This window comes from Carassius carassius, chromosome 38, assembly GCF_963082965.1.
Source record: "Carassius carassius chromosome 38, fCarCar2.1, whole genome shotgun sequence".
NCBI classification, from domain to species: domain Eukaryota; kingdom Metazoa; phylum Chordata; class Actinopteri; order Cypriniformes; family Cyprinidae; genus Carassius; species Carassius carassius.
The window spans coordinates 16,599,714-16,619,746 of record NC_081792.1 but is presented as its reverse complement, the minus strand read 5'-3'; the positions used below and the strand labels follow the sequence as shown (position 1 = coordinate 16,619,746).

Below are 20,033 nucleotides of genomic sequence, written 5' to 3'. Positions count from 1 at the left end.
TTAAACTATGGGAATCTATTGCATCTCTAAAATACAGCTACAAACATATCACCTTACCCAATTTGTAAAAAAAAAAAAGTGCCATAAAACAGTGGGTGTAAACACATTGTGGATTTGCGAGCTGAATATATAAACATCTGAACAAGTTAATACAATCATGTCAGTTGGCCTACACTCCAAAAGAAACAAGGTCTATGCACAGTTATATACCATTACTGTATTTACAATACATTGAAGTAAGAAGCATTGTACAGGGACACGATGAGCAGTATTCCTTACCATCTCACACAACATCGTTTACAAATGGTACTCCATATTGCTTAGAAACATTTAGTAATGAATGTCAGACATTTTGATTAACTCCAAAAAAAAAAAAAACTGTCTAATAAATTTTATGTTTGGTTAATATACGCTTTTGTTTTTGTCATCTGAATGGAAATTAATATATTTTTGTTTCATTTTAATTGAAGGTGGTCCCTTGATGCCATAGAGCATAAAGTTAACAACATCCAGACATGTACGTGTGATGGACAGTGGTACATTCATCGTTTTAGGCCATGATAGATGTGGCTGAGCGAATTGTCCACACCTAATTGTCTCCAGCAGGATCTAGTCATCTTCCTCATCGCTGTCCTTCATGGATATGCCTTGCATGCCTCCCTCTCTAACAGATGCTGTAGCCTCTTCTAGAATCAGCCTGTTTCTCACCGTTTCATACATCTTGCTGTTCAGAGTGGAGTCCAACACACCTTGTAGCCGGAAATCACGATACTTTTTCTGCAAAAACAGAGATCATTGTAGGAAAAGGTATAGAGGCATGAAGTGGATCTAGAGTGTGTTTCTTGACATGTTTCTTCTTTTGTCTCTTGCATTAATATGCTAAAGCACTGACCCCAAGCTAGCCCTAATGAGTGAAAACTTAATTGAAAATAAATCTGCAACCATGATGTTAATCTTTATAATTCTATTAATATTTTTATTTCATTCTCATGCAAATTCCTACAAATACTTGGGCAGTTTTGGATCTATAGCTGTTCTGCATTCAATTCAGATGGCCATCTTTACACACATTAGTGGTCAATGGTGGTGTAGGTTTTACCTTTACAATTCTGATGAGGATTTTCAGCTGATACACGTGCAACTGCAGGTCCATGCGGTCTGTCAGCCAGGTGCCCAGGAGATTCATTGTGCTGGTGTACCATTGCTGAAACACAAATACATTGTTCTCCAGCAAAGACAGACACACATATAGATGCTGCCACGCACAAACACACAAGAACACACATCTACAAAAACAACAAACACATACCAATTGATGGCAGCAGATCTGTGTCAAGAGAGCAGATTATGTGAATGAAAATCCTTTTAGTACAAGATCTAAAAATACTCACCAACCTTATCGAGCACAACTTTGAATCACCAAACAGACTGATAACCTATAAACTGAATACGTATATAAATTTACCTCAGTTTTACCAGTCATTTTCCTCCATATCTCCATATTATATATGTTTTATTTTTATTTATTTTTTTTGTTTTCATACTTTTTGCTGTTTAATATCTTTAACAAAAGATTTCAATTTCAAACAGATCAAGTCATCAAAGAATCCTGAAAAAAAAAATGCATCGCGGTTTCCACAAAATATTAAACAGCCAATAGCAAAACAGTTTTTAGCATAGATAATAATAATAATAATAATAATAATAATAATAATATTTATATATATATATATTAGGATGCAAATCAGCATATTACAATGATCTCTGGAGGATCATACAACACTGAAGAATGCAGAGGTGGGAGTAAGTCACACATGTGCAAGTCACAAGTAAGTCTCAAGTCTTAACCTTCAAGTCTCAAGTACGTCCAAGTCAATTTTTGTGAGAATCAAGTCAAGTCAAGTCACTGCTTTTGTCAAGCAATTCAAGTCAAGTCATAGCTTGGGTCAAGCAAGTCACTGTCAAGTCATACAAATGTTTGATGATTTAACTGAATTTATATATTAAAATAACTTAAAACTACAGTAGTTATGGACTATGGGAGTTTTATTTGCAACAAAACAAAATTGCAATATGCATTTCTACTCAAAAAGTGTGCAAACACAGCTGAGTTGTTAATACAGTTAAAATCTAAAATAAATAAATAAATAAAAATGAAAACTACATAGCCTAAGATGTAAATGTAACTGAAATTAATCCAACATAAAAGCATGAAAAGTATTTTGGTACATCTGTTTCAATATACCTCAAACATTGAAGAAAACCATGAAAAAGTATTAAACAATTCACGTAAAATGGTTTCTATGCCGTCAAATGGCATTCTTCAAACATGCGTCTCCTTTATGGGACATGAACACATCATTAAAGGGATACTCCACCCCAAAATGTTGTCATTATTCACTTACCTCCATGTCCTTCCAAACCCGTAAAAGCTTTGTTCATCTTTGAAACACAATTTAAGATATTTTGGATGAAAACCGGGAAGCTTGTGACTGTCCCATAGACTGCTAAATAAATAACAGTGTCAAGGTCCAGGAAAGTATGAAAAGCATCATCAGAATAGTCCATCTGCCATCAGTGATTCAGCCGTAACATTATGAAGTGACGAGAATACTTTTTGTACACAAAGAAATAAAAAATAACAACTTTATTAAACAAGTTGTCTCCTCTGTGTCTCTCCAAATCAGCGTAACGCCATCAAAGTCCCTTTAAGTTTTAAATAGCGTTATAAAAAGCTTATTATTCATCTAGCCATCAGCCAGTGCGCATGCGCAGTCCTAAGTGCTTGTCTCAGAATGCTGACTGTTTCTATAGCAACTGGGATGCTTCTAAAGGCAGCTGCAGTGATGAGCTGACTTTACCGATTAGCGATTGGCTCCTTCATTGAGAAGGCGGGGCTTCCAGCGATTGAGCAACCATATTGAGCATTGCATTTTTCCCCATTCAAAACTATATGAGTGACATGTCTTGGGTATTCTATAGTCTTTGGCGCCATTTTGGAGAATATGAGCTGAACTCAAACTGTGTATGCTCTTCTGTGTGGGGGTAAGTGATTAATGACAATTTTCATTTTGGGTTGGAGTATCCCTTTAAGTAAGATCCTTCTTTTTTAACAAAATAATAACAATAACAAAACCTTGCACCTGTTTATAATGTACATTATTAATATGTGTGAGTGTGTGTGTGTGTGTGTGTGTGTGTGTGTGTGTGTGAGAGAGAGAGAGAGAGAGAGAGAGAGAGAGAGAGAGAGAGAGAGAGAGAGAGAGAGAGAGAGAGAGAAAGAGAGGTGATTTGAGTTAGTGTGATTTTTTAAAATTTGTGAGTGAATGTATGCATGGTTGTGCTTGCAAGTTTTTTTTTGTGTGTATGTGTGTGTGTTTTTGCATTGTTGGGTTCGTAACTGTATGAATTTGATTTTTTTTTTTTTTATTTATGTATCCCCATAAATTATCCACAGACTTTTCACTCAAAGAGTAACACTGAAGACCAATTATTAGACAATGTACTGTACAAATGCTACTGTCAAAGTTAACTTAAGTCTGTGTCATTTTCCTCAAGTCATGAATATCAAGTCAAAGTCAAGTCAAGTCTTTTATGAGTATTTGTCAAGCAAGTCTCAAGTACTAAAATTTGCGACTTAAGTCTTAAAAATCCAGTTTTACCATCACAGGAAAAAAAAATAATTCTAAAATATATTCAGATAGAAAACAATATTTCGAAATATTACTGCTTTTACTCTATTTTAAAAAATTCAGTATTGGTGAGCCTACAGTCTTTCAAAAACATTAATTACATTGTTCACTTTTGACTGGTGGGAGTTTTCTTATACTAAATTTAGCATCAAGTATACTAGATTCACTTGTAGAGAGATGGAGCAAAAGGACAGCTAGAACAGAGCTTAAAGTGTTAGTTCACCCAAAAATGAAAATTATCCTATAAATTACTCACCTTGAAGTCATCCTATGTGTATATGATTTCTACTTTCATATGAATCCAGTCAGAGTTATTTAAAAAATGGTCTTTGATCTTTCAAGCTGTTTGATGCCACTCAGTGGGTGTTGCACTGCATTGGTCCATGAGAAGTTGAATAAAAAGCACATCCAGTAAACAAGTGTCTGAATTCATCTGAAAGAAGAAAGTCATATACACCTAGGATGACTTCAGGGTGAGTGATTTATGGCTTCATTTTCATTTTTGGATGAACTAACCCTTTGAAGAGGCACTGAGAGCAAATTGGTGATATTACAAGGGGGGCTGTTCATAAAAGAGGTCCCAACAAGCCCAGCCTCAGATGAAGTCCCTCTGTCACAGTCATGATCCTCACCCAAACCTCTTCCTGTCTCCACAGCTCCACCCAAGAACTGCTAATTGACAGTTTCGAATCCCATCAGCTATCTCCTGTGCTGCTTTTGGACACTGATCATGAGAGATGTTGCCCATGTTAAGCCAGCAACAATCCTGCCCTCAGCCTGCACTTCAAACCGTGGCACTTTCTGTCACATTGATGGAGAAACATCCATCTTTCCCAGCGGACATGTTGTCTTTACCGCAGTCACAATGAGCTTGCTAATGTAACCGTGGCTCAGGGTCTTTTTCTTTTTTACCAGACTTCCTCTCTCATAGTCTCAGCATTTTGCCCTCTACAGTTCTACTCACTGAACTCAAAGCACCTCCTAAATAGGCAGCGCACTTAGCTTTTGGGCTGCAGATGTTGGACCGTGGGGAGAATCTCGTTTGAAGTCTAATTGATTAGTTATGATCGAGCTGGTCTGATGGTTTATCTGAGCTGACTGAGTCTCAACGGTTTAGGAGCTGAGCAAATCGAGCCGGAGACACAGGAGATGTGTCTTGGGTAACTGCAGCACACTTGACAGTACCGTTATGAGGCCGTATGCATACAATCAATAAAAACGAAGAGAGAAAATGTTAGACTATTTCTGAATACCAGGGGTTTCATGTACCTATTGTTTTAGAGGGACACCAGTGACATGACCAATATATATCAAGAAAATACTATATTTCACACACACACACACACACACACACACACACACACACACACACACACACACATATATATATATATATATATATATATATATATGTATATATATATATATATATATATATGTATATATATATATATATATATGTATATATATATATATATATATATATATATATATATATATATATATATACACAGTACAGACCAAAAGTTTGGACACACCTTCTCATTCAAAGAGTTTTCTTTATTTTCATGAATATGAAAATTGTAGAGTCACACTGAAAGCATCAAGGGCTATTTGACCAAGAAGGAGGGTGATGGGGTGCTGCGCCAGATGACCTGGCCTCCACAGTCACCGGACCTGAACCCAATCGAGATGGTTTAGGGGTGAGCTGGACCGCAGACTGCAGGCAAAAGGGCCAACAAGTGCTAAGCATCTCTCGGGGAACTCCTTCAAGACTGTTGGAAGAACATTTCAGGTGACTACCTCTTGAAGTTCATCAAGAGAATGCCAAGAGTGTGCAAAGCAGTAATCAAAGCAAAAGGTGGCTACTTTGAAGAACCTAGAATATGACATATTTTCAGTTGTTTCACACTTTTTTGTTATGTATATAATTCCATATATAATTCCACATGTGTTAATTCATAGTTTTGATGGCTTCTGTGTGAATCTACAATTTTCATAGTCATGAAAATAAGAAAACTCTTTGAATGAGAAGGTGTGTCCAAACTTTTGGTCTGTACTGTGTGTACAGTATATTGTTCTGAAATCTAAGACCCCCTTTAAACCTGGCATTAACAATTTACATATGTGACCCTGGACCACAAAACCAGTATTAAGTCGCTGGGGTATATTTGAAGCAATAGCCAAAAATAAATAGTATGGGTGAAAATTATCGATTTTTCTTTTATGTGAAAAATCATTAGGATATTAATTAAAGGTCATGTTCCATGAAGATATTTTTTAAATTTCCTACCACAAATATATTAAAGCATAAGTTTTGTTTAGTAATATGCACTGCTAAGAACTTAATTTGGACAAATTTAAAGGCAATGTTCTCAATATTTTGATATGTTGCACCCTCAGATTCCAGATTTTCAAATAGTTGTATCTCGGCCAAATACTGTCCTATCCTAACAAGCCATACATCAATGGAAAGCTTATTTATTCAGCTTTCAGACGATCTACAAATCTAAATTTTGAAAAATTAACACTTATGATTGGTTTTGATCCAGGGTCACATTTATACTTTACAATTATTATTTACACATTATTTTACAAATTATTTATTTATTATTATTATTATTTATTATTTTCTACTGCTTTTAATATATAAAAAAATCAACCAATGCTCACAGATTTTCCTTATGCGGAAAAAATAAGTTGTGTAACTTTCACCTTGTCAAAAGCCTTGAGAAGGAAACATTACACAATTCGCTAAGCCAAATGTTTAATTGGTTAAGCAGTTTTGTAGCGTTAAAGGGCAATCCATTGCTGTTTAAGAGGTACACTGGTAAAATTTTGCCACTAAGGTGTGTCTGAATAAACAAATGTACATTTTAGGATTCAATCTAAGCAGCCGAGCTTAGTGGCTTGTCCCTGCAGTGAATCAGAGCTTGGTGTTGCTCTGTGAGAGCTGGTGCTCTGTGCCTGTGAAAGATCAGGCAGCCGGGCCGCGATGGACCCCCACAGGGAGGCCAGACCTGGAGCAACTGCTCTCTCTCACACTCAGTCTTTCTCTAATGCTCACCCTGTATCTCCTACATTTGTTCCTATAATAGTGTGACCTCTCCGTCCTTTATCATTTTAAAGGAATTAGTCACCCACAAATAAAAACGCTGACAACATTCACTAAAAATATGTCATTCTAAACCTGTATGATTGTCTTTTTTCTGTGGAGCACAAAAGAAGACTGTTTTAAATATTATGAAGAATGAAAATTGGTTTTGTTGATACAATGAAAGTCAATGGGGCCCATTTGTATTTTCCAGAATAACTTTTTACAGTCCACAGAAGAAAAAAGTTTGTAACAAAGTGAGTGATAACAGAAATTAAATTTTGGAAATTAAATTAGATAATGAAAATAATAATAATTTAGAAGTTCCACTTGTGGGAACCAACTCAGATCACATGACACAATGTGCACACTGGCGTATTTTCTGCTAAATCAGTATTTTAAACTCGTCCAGTAAGAACTTGTCCTCTTGGTCTTGGTTGTGAAATGAACAGTGCTGGCAGTGGGACATTGTTCTGCTGTCAGCAGAGAAACAGAAGACTCTCCGAGAGCGTATTATGTACTGTAGCACTTTTTGGATATTGAGCAGCGGGAAGCTGGCAATAGCTGCTAGCCAAAACAGGAGTATCATGACTCTGAATGCATAATGAAAGAAGCGGATATGGGAGAGAGAAAAAAAATCTGTGATCATCTAACGAGTTCCATCTGATATTGGAAAGCGAGAGGGCTGCGTGTACACGCGTGTGTGTGTTGGACGCATACGTTATGGTTACCGATACAACACACATGAACATCTGCAGGGCTCCCACACCTCTAGCAGGGAGCGCTGAAAGGCTGAGCGACCTCCTGCCCCCTGCCACACCACGCACATGCACAAGCCGAACTCCTAAGCTTGCGTTCACACTCTCATCTTTGACATGTTACAGGAAGCCATAGCGCCTAGCAGGGGGGCAACAAACAGAATTCAGTGTAAGGTTGCACATCCATCCACCCCCATTGCAGACACACACACATGCTCGCGACTCGCTTTTAACGAATCCTGAAGCACCTGAAAGCTAGCGGCTCCTATTTGAGAACCAAGAGGAAGAAAGAGCTGGTAAGGGCCAAGCTCAGATTAGAAAAAACACACTCTTACAAAAGCAGGAATGCTGAGGAGGGGGCGGAGACTCGGTGGGGGGTAAAGGGGGGATTACAAGCAACCTGTGACTCTGCCTCTTTCTGCCCTTGCTGGTGGTAGTGGCTCTGTAAATGTGTGTGTGTGTCACTCGGCCTACTCTCAGAGGTCTAGGCTGTTTGAGAAGCGCTCCTGCTGGGACCCAGCTGTGTCTGCAATTAGCAGTAGGGATGGAATGATGATGGTTGCTAGCGCTGATGTAAATGCAAAGCGACAAGCCGGTGGAGATGAAAACAGGATGAGAGCGGTGCCTCCCCGTGCTCCCTGTCCTCTCCGTGCTCCTTACGAATCAAAATCAAGAAAAAACACAAAAATCAAATGTCCAACCTTTCTACTAGGACTCATTGCGTCCTTGTCTACGCTTAATAGAGCTGCCTCTCTCAGGCCAGCAGGACGTAGGGCACTTGTCCTTCTTGCTGGTCAGGGCTGAGGAGTCTTTAAATCTGACTACAAGACATTATGCACTTAGGACAAAAGCTTGGGGTAATCCTACCTGCTTGCTGTTCACGGCCGCCACCGGCCCGTTATTATTCGCCTCATCCCTCCTAAGAGGAGGTCCATTGATGACTGAACTCAATTACCATGGTAACTCACATTGGTGACCCCACGCCTCCCTATGCATGCTAGCTCTCCGCCGCAGGACCTTGAGACCTTGCAGAAAAAATGCTGTGTAGGAAATACGTGAACCTAAACGCAGTCAACCAACATGCTGCTGTGTTAGCGTCCTCTCTCTCTTTCTCTCCAGAAATAGGTGCTTCTGAATGGCAGAACTGAACATAAAGTTTCAGGCTCAGCAAGCGAAAGGTCTTCAAACTGCTTGCAATTGTGTTGTGGATACAAAGAGAACCCTGCTCAGGATTTGCATGCCACACCAGATCCTTAAGTCCTTACTGTTTCTGAGCAAGCTCTGCTACACTTTTAAGTCTCTAATGCTGTTTTTTTGTGTGCAAATGAAGGAATAACCTACTGAATGGAACAGTTTCTGAAGCAATTTTTTTGGGAGGGGCCCAAAATCAATGAGCAGATCAAAAAGTATAATGGCAAAGAATGCATTTCTGCTATGGAAACCGGCACTTGTGTGTGACAGTGTCCAAACAGGTCCTTTCTTTAGAAAAACATGCTCCGATAGAAGGAGCTTGTTGAGATGAACTACACGGCGGGAATTACAGCCTGTGATCGTGTCATTGAGTAAACACACAATGAAGAAAAAGGGATGAGGGATAAAAACGGAATGGGAGAAAGAGAGAGAGAGTTTGGTCCGAGGGCAAAGTGAGCCATTCTGCTCACAAAGGAACGCTTAGGGGAGGATTGAGCCGAGCAGGAATGAGGAGCATAACACTTGTGGGGTTCGGCCTCAATGGGGGGAACGAAATGGAATAAACCAGCGAGCACTTGAGAGCCCCGCGGTGCACCTGAATGGATAAGGGGTGGGAGGGGGGTGGAGGGGGAGCGCAGAAGGTGAATGGGCTGCTTTTTGGGACCAATTTGTTTCTTTTCACTCTTTTCCACTGCCTCTGTGCTGACAGATGTACAAAGGCGGACCCGCGCTGAGCCTCTCGTATACATGAACCCGCTAGCAGATGTCACTTTTGTCAGACAAGTTAATCAAACAAATGCCACCATACCTCACTTATATGTCACAGGGAGAGCAAGAGATGGAGAGAGAGCCAATAGACGGTTAATAGAGCCAGTTGAGAGCCACAGTGCTCGAATACACTTCTGCTGCTGCACGTTTACTTTGCTAAAATCTCTAGCCGTTAGTGTTGTTGCTGCGGGTTTATTTAAATTAGTCTCGGCTCACAATAAGTGACAATGAAAGCACCTAGGCCTCTGTAATTATCAGAAACCACTAACATCTGCCCTGCATTCTGAAAGAGCCAAACCCTTTAACATATTTTGAACAAAATCTGGTCCCTTTTATTCTTTTTTTTATATACTGACCTACTAGCATTCAGATTATTTATCTAAATCTCCCTTTTGAATTGGTTTACCTCTAAAATAAAAGGATTAACTGGGGAGAAAAACAATAAGCATGCTTCTGCCTCCAATATCGCATGATTATCTAAATGCAATCAGAGGCTTCAGTGAAATAAATAAAATAAAAACACATTTTTGGTGATTGTTGTTCTGGATATCATAATCAACAATCAAAAAAACATTTTCAAAACAAAATTGTTATGATGGGGTTAAACTGGATAAAAATGTTGACAATATGTATTTTCTTCTCCGTGTTTTCTGCACATTTGTGGATCAAAGTGTTCTTTTGCAAAACAAAATTCAAAGCAAAGCAAAAAAACCCCCCACAAAAACATCTTAATATATATATACATATATATACACACATATATATATATATATACACATATACATATATACATATACATATATATATAAATATATATATATATATATAAATATAAAATAAAAAATAAATTGGCATTTATAATAAAAACTTGTTGCCTTGATTAATCTTTTCCCCTATTTTTCTTACATCACAAAATGCACAGCATTACGTTTGTGTGCTAGCTAAAGTTGATATATCTGTTCACTTGGGTCACACAGACCTGCAAAGTGGTTAAGTGTCCCAGACAGTGAAGTGGTATTACAGGTCTGTGAAATGCAACACAAGCAGCAGCTCAGTCTAAACCCGACTTGTTTTCTAGTATCTCTAACCCTACTTGTTCCTTGCAGTATCCAGCAGCAGAGCGATTAAATCGCATTAACTGTCACAGTAAAGTGCAATCTCGACGATCTGATAACTGCCAAGGTCAACAGGAATACTTCAAATCAATCAATGAGGGTAGGCTGCAATCTCTCCCAGAAGCAGATTAAGTGTATAATTGACGTGTGTAATCTGCCGTGTATCTGAGTCTCTCTGCTGGCACTTAGACACGCATGCATACACACACACACACACACACACACACACACACACACACACACACACACACACACACACACACACACACACACACACACACACACACACAAACACACATACACACACTGAAGAGCCTGGGCAGGACAGCAGCATCAGTGAAGCGCTGGATTTGGAGAAGGCTTTTTTTAATCAATGATCTATGCGCTCCGCCCCAATCTGACAGATGAGCCCTCACGTTAAGCACAGCTGCCTTAATCCTGCTCTCCTCAGCTGTTCTTTCAAGAACTGGCAGGCTGGCGGAGTGAAATAAATTAATTTTCTCCCCCTCCCTCTCCCTTTCTGTCCCCCTCTCTGGTCCTCTTTCTGGAGTTTAACAAACTTTATCCATCCACTGGCGAATGATTTGGCTCTCAGGCAGGTTATATCTGGAATTTGGCCTTCAAAAAAAAATCACAATCTTCTTTTTAATTAATTTAATTAATTACATATATATATATATATATATATATATATATATATATATATCTTTTTTTTTATTAAACAAGATAACTTTGTATGAATATGTTAAGAAATTAATATTAATGCATTTTAATTAATCTTCATTTATAGTTTAATTAATCTTAATTTACCACAGACTCAGAAAAATTAAAAAATTTCATCCATTTATGTGTTAAATAAATAAATACATTAATGAACTTATCAATAATTAATCAAATTATCAATTAAGTTCTTCACTGTTCCTATTAATTACTAGTATTATTTAACTCTCCATCCTTTTATGCATATCACTGGACTAAAATTGTATCCATTTTTCGTTGTTTTCATTTTTAATACCTAATCCCATATGGTCGCTTTTTTTTTTCTGCATTATGAAACGATGATATGAAAGCAGGACACAGCCATATTTTGAATTAGTCAAACAGCAGGTATAATCTTCTTACTCTAGCCAATGTGCCATCTCTGTCTGTGAGAAATCAGCATCCTTGACCCCAGTTAACCCAAGCTTAGCGTGGGCCACATATATTTCAATATGACAACCATCCAATAACCACTAAGCAATTATACTACACCCACCTAACAGATCATTTCAAAGCGGATTACTTAAAACAATCAAAAAATGAAAAAGTGTAAAAGGGGAGGAGGCCAAAATAACAAACCACAACACAGCATGAATGATGAAGAAAACAGCCCTTATAGTGACTGCAACTATGGCAAAACTAAATTATGTAGCCTTTTAGTTATTAATCATTAACATATTAGTAAAATTGTGGATACATTTTTCTAAATGATTTAAATCTCACTGTGTATAAATATAAATCTGACTAATATGAACAGACTAACATGTATTAACATATAGTGACAGGCATTTAACAAGAATCTTAACTAGCTCTAATTAGAAAAAAAAAGTTTGTGCTATGCTTAATTCAAATGTATTACTTAAACATTTATATTTTTGTTAATATTCATGTTAGCATTACCTTCCTTTTATCAAATGTGCTTTTCCAAATCAGCAAAATCAGCAAAATGTGAATGCTGCTGTTCTTTTAAACCAATTTAATTAGTGCCATCGATACTATAATCTCCTCTTTTTTTATAAATTGAGTGCTGTTTTTTTTAACGGTGCATGTAGCAGGTTTAAAACAACAGAACACGGTGTTATGGCTTATTGTGGAGGATGTTATGACACCTTTAACAAGTGAAATGACAAAATAACAAGAAAACATTTGAGCAGGTTGCCTGGAGCCCCCAATAAAGAGCGGTGCTATTTCAATGGCTGTTTAGCATAACAGTGAGGACCAGAGTGTGTGTTAGCGTGTGTGAGACAGAGTGAGCATGCATGTGTGTATGCAAGCACACATGTTGTCTTTTTTCAACTGACTACGAAGGCCCGACCACTTCAGCGGGTGGAGAGGGGAGATGTGTGCCATGCGTGCCCATCTGGGGTTGAAGTTGGTGGGGTGGGAGGTTGGGGAGGGTGGTCTTGTTGGCTGGTTGTGTGGATGGATGTGTGTAAGTGCATGTAGGAGCTAAGTCTCTGGGGACATGGGCCATGCTAGTAGATGTACAAAGGAAGATTATTTGACTCTGAATAACGCCACTTGGCATAATGTGACAAAAACAACTTGACAGAAAGGATAAGTTTCATTTCAGGCACAGAGAGATAGAGCAAGAAAAGAGGTGGAAAAACGTGAAAGGAAAATGGAGAAATGGAATGAGAGGGTAGGCGAGACAGGACAGATGGGGATTTTTCTTGTTTGCATTCAAAGAAATGAAAGCAAATTCACAATGCAACTGGAAAATAAGCAACACCATCTCATTCCAAGCAAATAAACAAAGTAATAAACACGGGATCTTTTCAGACAACCTCCAGGAGGGGAGAAAGATACTTAGGCATTGCAAAACCCAAGTAAAACCAGTACAAGCTGGCGTAGAGCAGCAGATTCAAGCAGCTTTTTTGTAGGACACTCTAAAAACCAGAGCTCATATGTTTAAAGCATCTCATAGTAAGACTACTGATCCTTGGTCAGTGAAAGTCAACACTGAACCACAATCAGTAGTCTTACTTGAATTGTTCACATATGACACAAGGAGCCATATTCACAAAGCATTTCAGAGCGGGAGTGCTGTTTTCAGATCAGTTTGTCCTGAGTTCACAAGAAGGGACATCAAGCAAACTGGCAGGAAAGATGATTCCAGATTGGCACTCCCGCTCTGGCTTTCTTTCTGAATATAAACACAAGTCTTAAGCCACACAATGCAAACAAACTTCTCCAACAACACACACTTAACAAACTGGTCTACAGAAATCACAAAAGGATCATAACCAACAGGATGGCCTGGCCATCCCTTAAGACAGTGTTCTCCATTGTGTGCCCTCCCCTTCAGTGTTACTTATTCAACTCCTCTTTTTTTGCCCTCAGTGTTTCACCTCATTCTTTCCTTTTCTCTAAGCCTTTATCACAATAAGCCTAAGGTTTGGAGGGCTTCTCTCTATTTGGATCTCCTTAGTGGGAGATTTACTCTGGAAATAGGGCAGTTGCCTTTGTAACACCCCCATCCTAACTATCAGCTAAAATCAACAAAAAAATATCCATCACACTATGATAGTTTTAGTATATCCAATTTGTGTGGTTTCTACAGAAGCCCTAAGAGGAAATGCATTATTTTGTGCACTTTTTCATGATCTTGTCATGAGTTGTTTTCTTGTGATCACTAAAAAAAAAAAAATTGTGAACAATTTTTCTGGTAAGCTACAATCTCTAAAAGTCATTTGTCATATACGTATATATATATATATATATATATATATATATATATATATATATATATATATATATATATTTTTGTATGTGTGCTTTTTTTTGCAGTTTTTAATCAAAAATACAGTAAAAAATAGTAATAGTATTATTAACATTTTAAATACTCATTTTCTATTTTAATATATATTAAAATGTAAATTCTTCCTGTGATGTTAAAGCTGAATATTCGTCAGTCATTACTCACATGATTCTTCAAAAATCTTTCTAGCTGATTTGCTGCTCAAGAAACTATTTTTATTGTTAAAAACAGATGTGCTGCTTGATATTTTTGCACATTCTTTTTTTTTTTTTTTTTTTAATATATATAGAAAATAGTAAAAAAAAACATTTATTTGAATTAGAAATCTAATATTAAAAATGTCTATATTGTCCATTTTGATACATTTAATGTATCCTTGCTGAATAAATTAATAATTATTTTATTTTTCTAACTGACCCCAAATCATGTGTTGAGATCTAGGGGGATTTTTTACACCGAGATTACAAGGAAATTGTGATCATGACAAAACAAGCCTGTCCACTTAAGGCTTCTGTATATTTCTATTCTACCTCTCATAATATAGCTACGGCTATGTAGACATCTGTAAATTCTTAGTTTCTCTCTTTAACTGCAGTTTGTTGAAGGTAGCTTGAACTGCTTAAGCGTGTACATCTGCATGCCCCTTTCTGTGAGAACACATCTTAAGATAATCCTCCTCTAAAATTTTGCACTAAGAATAACGAGCAGAGAAAAATAACTGTTCACAAAAAATAGGAATAACGAGCAGAGCAAAGGGAATATTACAGCCAGAACATTCAGGAACACACACAGCACTGCAGAGTGGAAAGGTTAAGCTAAAGAAGCAGTGCAAGAGAGAAAGTTGAAGTCAAAGATTAAAAGATAGAAAAATTAACCGAGAAAGAGAGAGAAGCAGGGTCTCAAAATGTGACTTATCCCTCCTAGCTGGCTGTTATGTCACATTTTGGAGGGCCTCCCCCTTCACAGAAGGAGAAGACAGCCATTACTTACATCAAATAACCTTTCTATATACATCTCCTCATTGACCTTGTCCCGCAAGACATCCTGAGAGTGACGAACGAATGTCACATAGCTGTCGGCAACATCCATTCCAGGTTTCTGCAGATGAAGAAAAGAAAGACAGAGATAGATATATTACTGCTTAATGTCATTTCAATATTAGCATACAACAACTCCGCTCAAAAACCTTGTTAACTGCCAATATATAGGCAGCATCCTAAACATCATGGAACCTCATAGATGACCTATTTGGAACAATCTATATAAGGACTACACAAATAGCTTTAGCAGAACTCCAATCCATCAAAAAAAAAAACATTGTGAAGTGAAAAGCAGCATGTTTAGAACAAACTAATCCATTGATGATTTTAAACTCAAACCGTTGCTTCATCGACCTGTTGAGTCCTCTATCTATAATATTGCTTTCTCCTTTAAAAAAGTAATTCTTTTGAATCAGGAGAGAAATATGCACATATCAAACACTGTTTACAAGCATTAACAGTTCTTAACAAATATATTAGTGCATTTTGATGTGAGTGGATAACAGGGCTGCACTCCTGCTTCTTGCATTATTATGGATTTATATTTTGGCCAGAAGCAACATTTAAAAGATAAAACACCTAAATTATGGACTTGTCACTTCACACACTTCACAATACATTAATTGATTTACTGGAGTTGTTTGGACATGCGCTGTTTTTATCAGCTGTCAGACTCTCATTTTGACGGCACCCTTTCACTGCAGAGCATCCATTAATGAGCAATATAATGAGGGATGTAATGCTAAATATCTCCAAATCTGTTCTGATGAAGAAACAAATTAATCTACATCTACAAATATCAGTAAACTTTCAGTTCATATGATCTTCATTTCTTGGTCTTTGATATGTAGACCTCTAATTGCACATCTTAACAAATAATCCATGTTTTTGAGGTACCCGATCTAAAGTGGAATCGATTCATCATTTGCAAATGTTTATAAATGTTTACTAACCATTAATACCTTAATGAGCAGTCTTCTCAATGGCAAAAAGTGTCCCGAAAGACCTGAATTTACCTTATTTACACATCTTTACTAATCATTCATTAATCAATTGTTCATGTTTTTGCAGTAACCAATCTAAAGTTGAAAATATTCATCATTTGTTAATGTTTATAAAACGATTATTAAGAATTTTGTATCTTTATGGGCATTGGACTTTTCGCTAATGAAACAAGGTTTGTGTGAAGGGTGGTTTTAATCTCACATGAAGTAATGATTTGTTTAAACATTATCTAATGTTTAATGAGTTTATTAGCAAACATTAACAAGCATGTTATCTCACATTTCTACCTCTTGAATATATGTTAACTAATGATCCATTAATGTTTGTTAATGTTTAATAATGAAATTTATTTTAAAGTGTTACCTGTATGGTTATTGTAATCTAATGCTCATGGTGATTTTGCATTGCAAAGTATCAAGCTACTGTCTACTATTAAATTAGCAAACTATATTACACCTGACAAGACAGATGAAAAGTGTTTTCTTTCTCATTTTCTTAGAGGTCTTAATAGGCAAAACCTGAGGTGTGCAAAATTAACTGTCATTGTCATGATTCTAAAGACAGGCAGGATAACAATGCTATTTGATTAGTACGATTCCATTCAGCAAAATAGCAAGTGAAAAATCAAGCCAGAGTAAATCATCTGGGGTGTTTTGCACCCCCTGCTCAGCCACAGTGGAGAATTTAACACTTCCTTAGCCAGCGGGCATATGAAGGTCATCAGAATTGGTAATTGTCAGACGCTGTAAATTGAACCTACTTCACACATCTATGGGTCCTTTCAGAGAGTGCAAATGAGCAAGTTTGTCAGACATAATTTATTTTGTGTATTAAGCAACAATTACCATGGAAACATAAGATTTGCTGACCCTCAGATCATAAAAAGAGAGCGAAAGTGAGTGAGAGGACGCTTCTGGCATTCGGTGTCAGGGTTATAATTTAAAAACCCTCACGTTGTGACCAAATGTGTTGGCAGTTAAAGGAAACTCAGTGATGTGAAGGCAATGAGTTGGACCCAGTGGCATCTTCATGATGGGCTTTTGTCGCACAACACACAAAACCAGACTGTCTGAGGGGGGAGCTTCACAGAAACGACTCTCTCTCACATATATATAAATGACCATTTGGTTAAGAGATGACCATCTCCACAGCAGGCCATGGCAATTACAATAATAGTGTAACATGCTATTAATTCATTATTTAGACAAATATGCTTATACTAAGGTTTCATGTCTACAAGAAAATGTTTTTGTATAAATTGGCTGATGAACAATGAACTGTTTGATCGAAAAATCAATAAGCATCAGAAAAATGCTGTTGTCACTTACAGGTACGTCCACATATTTTGAAGCAGCTTTTACCTACAAATAAAAGGGACATAAAATTGTAAATAAAAATGAATATTTTTCTTGTACAGTATTGCAAAGTAAAAAAAAAATAACATTAACAAATATTAAACTTAAAACAAAGCTAAAATTATTATTTTACAAGTTTTAATATAAGATTAAATATATATATATATATATATATATATATATATATATATATATATATATATATTGTGACAGAAGTAAAATATTTGTAAAAAAAATTTTTGTATTTGAATTTGTGTTAAAAAAAATGTTCTTACTGTAAATGACAGGAAGGAGGAAAAAAGTGTGCCCTCATCATAACGTGACAACTTTGCCAGAACACTCTCTAGGATCACAACAAACTGTAAAAAAAAAAAAAAAAAACAGATTAAAAAATTAAAACATGTTGCCCTTCAAAATGTGGAATTATCATAACTGATTATTATTTCTATGTGAAGAATTTCAAGAGATTTAATAATGAATATAAACCAACAGTAAGTTTTATCAAATTAAAGTCAGCTTTTACTTTTTTAGGAAGTAATTCTATGTAGATTAAAAAATGAATAGGAATTTAGGAATATTGTATTCCTTGAATGCTACCTTTGCCACAAGTAAAGTAATCATTTCTTTCACCGTCTCCTCGATGAGGTTGTCAATTTGCGAGTGGTACTGTCTCTGGAAAACAAAGACATAATGAGCACAAATCGCAACAAGGTTTCTTGTGCTGTTTGTTGTTTTCACCTGGGATAATCTGTACAAACTCAGTCCCTTTGTCTCCATTTACCTCATATTAAATACATCTGGGCAATTAATTCAGTTCAGATCATTACCTGTCTCAAGATGCTACGGATATGAGATGTCTCACTTCTAGCACATGTATATTCAGAAGAAGCTACCACATATGGTAATATAATCAAAACATTTTAAGTGTCACAAGACTGGGGGAAACTGCTAGGATTGCTAATTATACCTTTGGGACATAAAGGTGAGAATTCAATTGAATTGTTAGCCACACTTACCCATTCTCTAACAAACTTTCACAAGATTGAGAAAAGGGATGAAAAGAAAGGTACGACAGACAAGGTGACAGTGACAATTAGAGAGCAACAGAGAGAAAAAGAAAACGTCTCATTCCAGCACAGAGTCAAATTAAATTCAACTTCTGAAAAAATGGAAAACTGCCATGCTGGTGAATCATTCAGATCTACAGCAATAAACGCATTTAAATTATAAATTTACAATCATAAAGAATATGTGTGTATATACATAAAAAAAAATCATATATACCTACTGTATATATTATAGGCTGGTGCACATGATGAATTCATGCAATTTAAAAGACTACAGAATAAGGGATTTAACAATTGCTATTCAATCATAGATGTATAGAGATCAGCACAATATGAGGGTGTTTTACTGGAAATTGTGGCAGAGAAAGTGTAGATTTGCAATGGTGAGAAAGATACAGAGAAAGAGAACATGAGAAAGTGTGGAAGGATTTAAGTGAGAACAGAAAGATACATTTGTTGGTGCTGTCTACCTCTTGGCTGAGCTCCATGGCACATAGTTTGGCCGACTGGGCCTTGGCGTCCACCATTACATTGAACATGGTGCATATGGATTGAGGTACACGAAAGTCTGTAGTGCGTGGACTCTTCTGCAACTTCACCTCGAAGGCTGCTCTAGTTCTGAAACAAGAGAACAGAGACTGAACTCTGACTGGTGGCTTTGACAATTAAGAATGGGGTAGGATTGCCCCCCCCCCAAAAAAAAAAGTCAGGAAACAAGACAAAATACAACCCGAATTCCGGAAAAGTTGGGACATTTTTTAAATTTTAATAAAATGAAAACTAAAGGAATTTCAAATCACATGAGCCAATATTTTATTCACAATAGAACATAGATAACGTAGCAAATGTTTAAACTGAGAAATTTTACACTTTTATCCACTTAATTAGCTCATTTAAAATTTAATGCCTGCTACAGCTCTCAAAAAAGTTGGCACGGGGGCAACAAATGGCTAAAAAAGCAAGCAGTTTTGAAAAGATTCAGCTGGGAGAACATCTAGTGATTAATTAAGTTAATTGATATCAGGTCTGTAACATGATTAGCTATAAAAGCTTTGTCTTAGGGAAGCAGAGTCTCTCAGAAGTAAAGATGGGCAGAGGCTCTCCAATCTGTGAAAGACTGCGTAAAAAAATTGTGGAAAACTTTAAAAATCAATGTTCCTCAACGTCAAATTGCAAAGGCTTTTCAAATCGCATCATCTACAGTGCATAACATCATCAAAAGATTCAGAGAAACTGGAGAAATCTCTGTGCGTAAGGGACAAGGCCGGAGACCTTTATTGGATGCCCGTGGTCTTCAGGCTCTCAGACGACACTGCATCACTCATCGGCATGATTGTGTCAATGACATTACTAAATGGGCCCAGGAATACTTTCAGAAACCACTGTCGGTAAACACAATCCGCCGTGCCATCAGCAGATGCCAACTAA

General features: G+C 36.8%; 1 protein-coding gene across 9 annotated transcripts in view; it reads right to left on the bottom strand.

Moving 5' to 3' along the window:
* The window catches only part of cadpsa (Ca2+-dependent activator protein for secretion a), a 119,458-nt gene continuing 99,425 nt past the window's right edge, over window positions 1-20,033 (bottom strand). For 5 of the 9 annotated variants that reach the window (XM_059529391.1, XM_059529393.1, XM_059529394.1 and 2 more), the window contains 8 exons: window positions 19,076-19,223; window positions 18,555-18,569; window positions 18,136-18,210; window positions 17,814-17,897; window positions 17,512-17,544; window positions 15,129-15,236; window positions 1,100-1,204; window positions 1-777 (listed from right to left, as the gene is read on the bottom strand). In XM_059529391.1, coding sequence (XP_059385374.1) covers window positions 610-777; window positions 1,100-1,204; window positions 15,129-15,236; window positions 17,512-17,544; window positions 17,814-17,897; window positions 18,136-18,210; window positions 18,555-18,569; window positions 19,076-19,223 — 736 coding nt within the window. In that variant the 3' untranslated portion in view covers window positions 1-609. The remainder of the gene's footprint in view (window positions 778-1,099; window positions 1,205-15,128; window positions 15,237-17,511; window positions 17,545-17,813; window positions 17,898-18,135; window positions 18,211-18,554; window positions 18,570-19,075; window positions 19,224-20,033) is intronic. The other 4 variants (XM_059529395.1, XM_059529397.1, XM_059529398.1 and 1 more) reach the window with 1 other exon arrangement.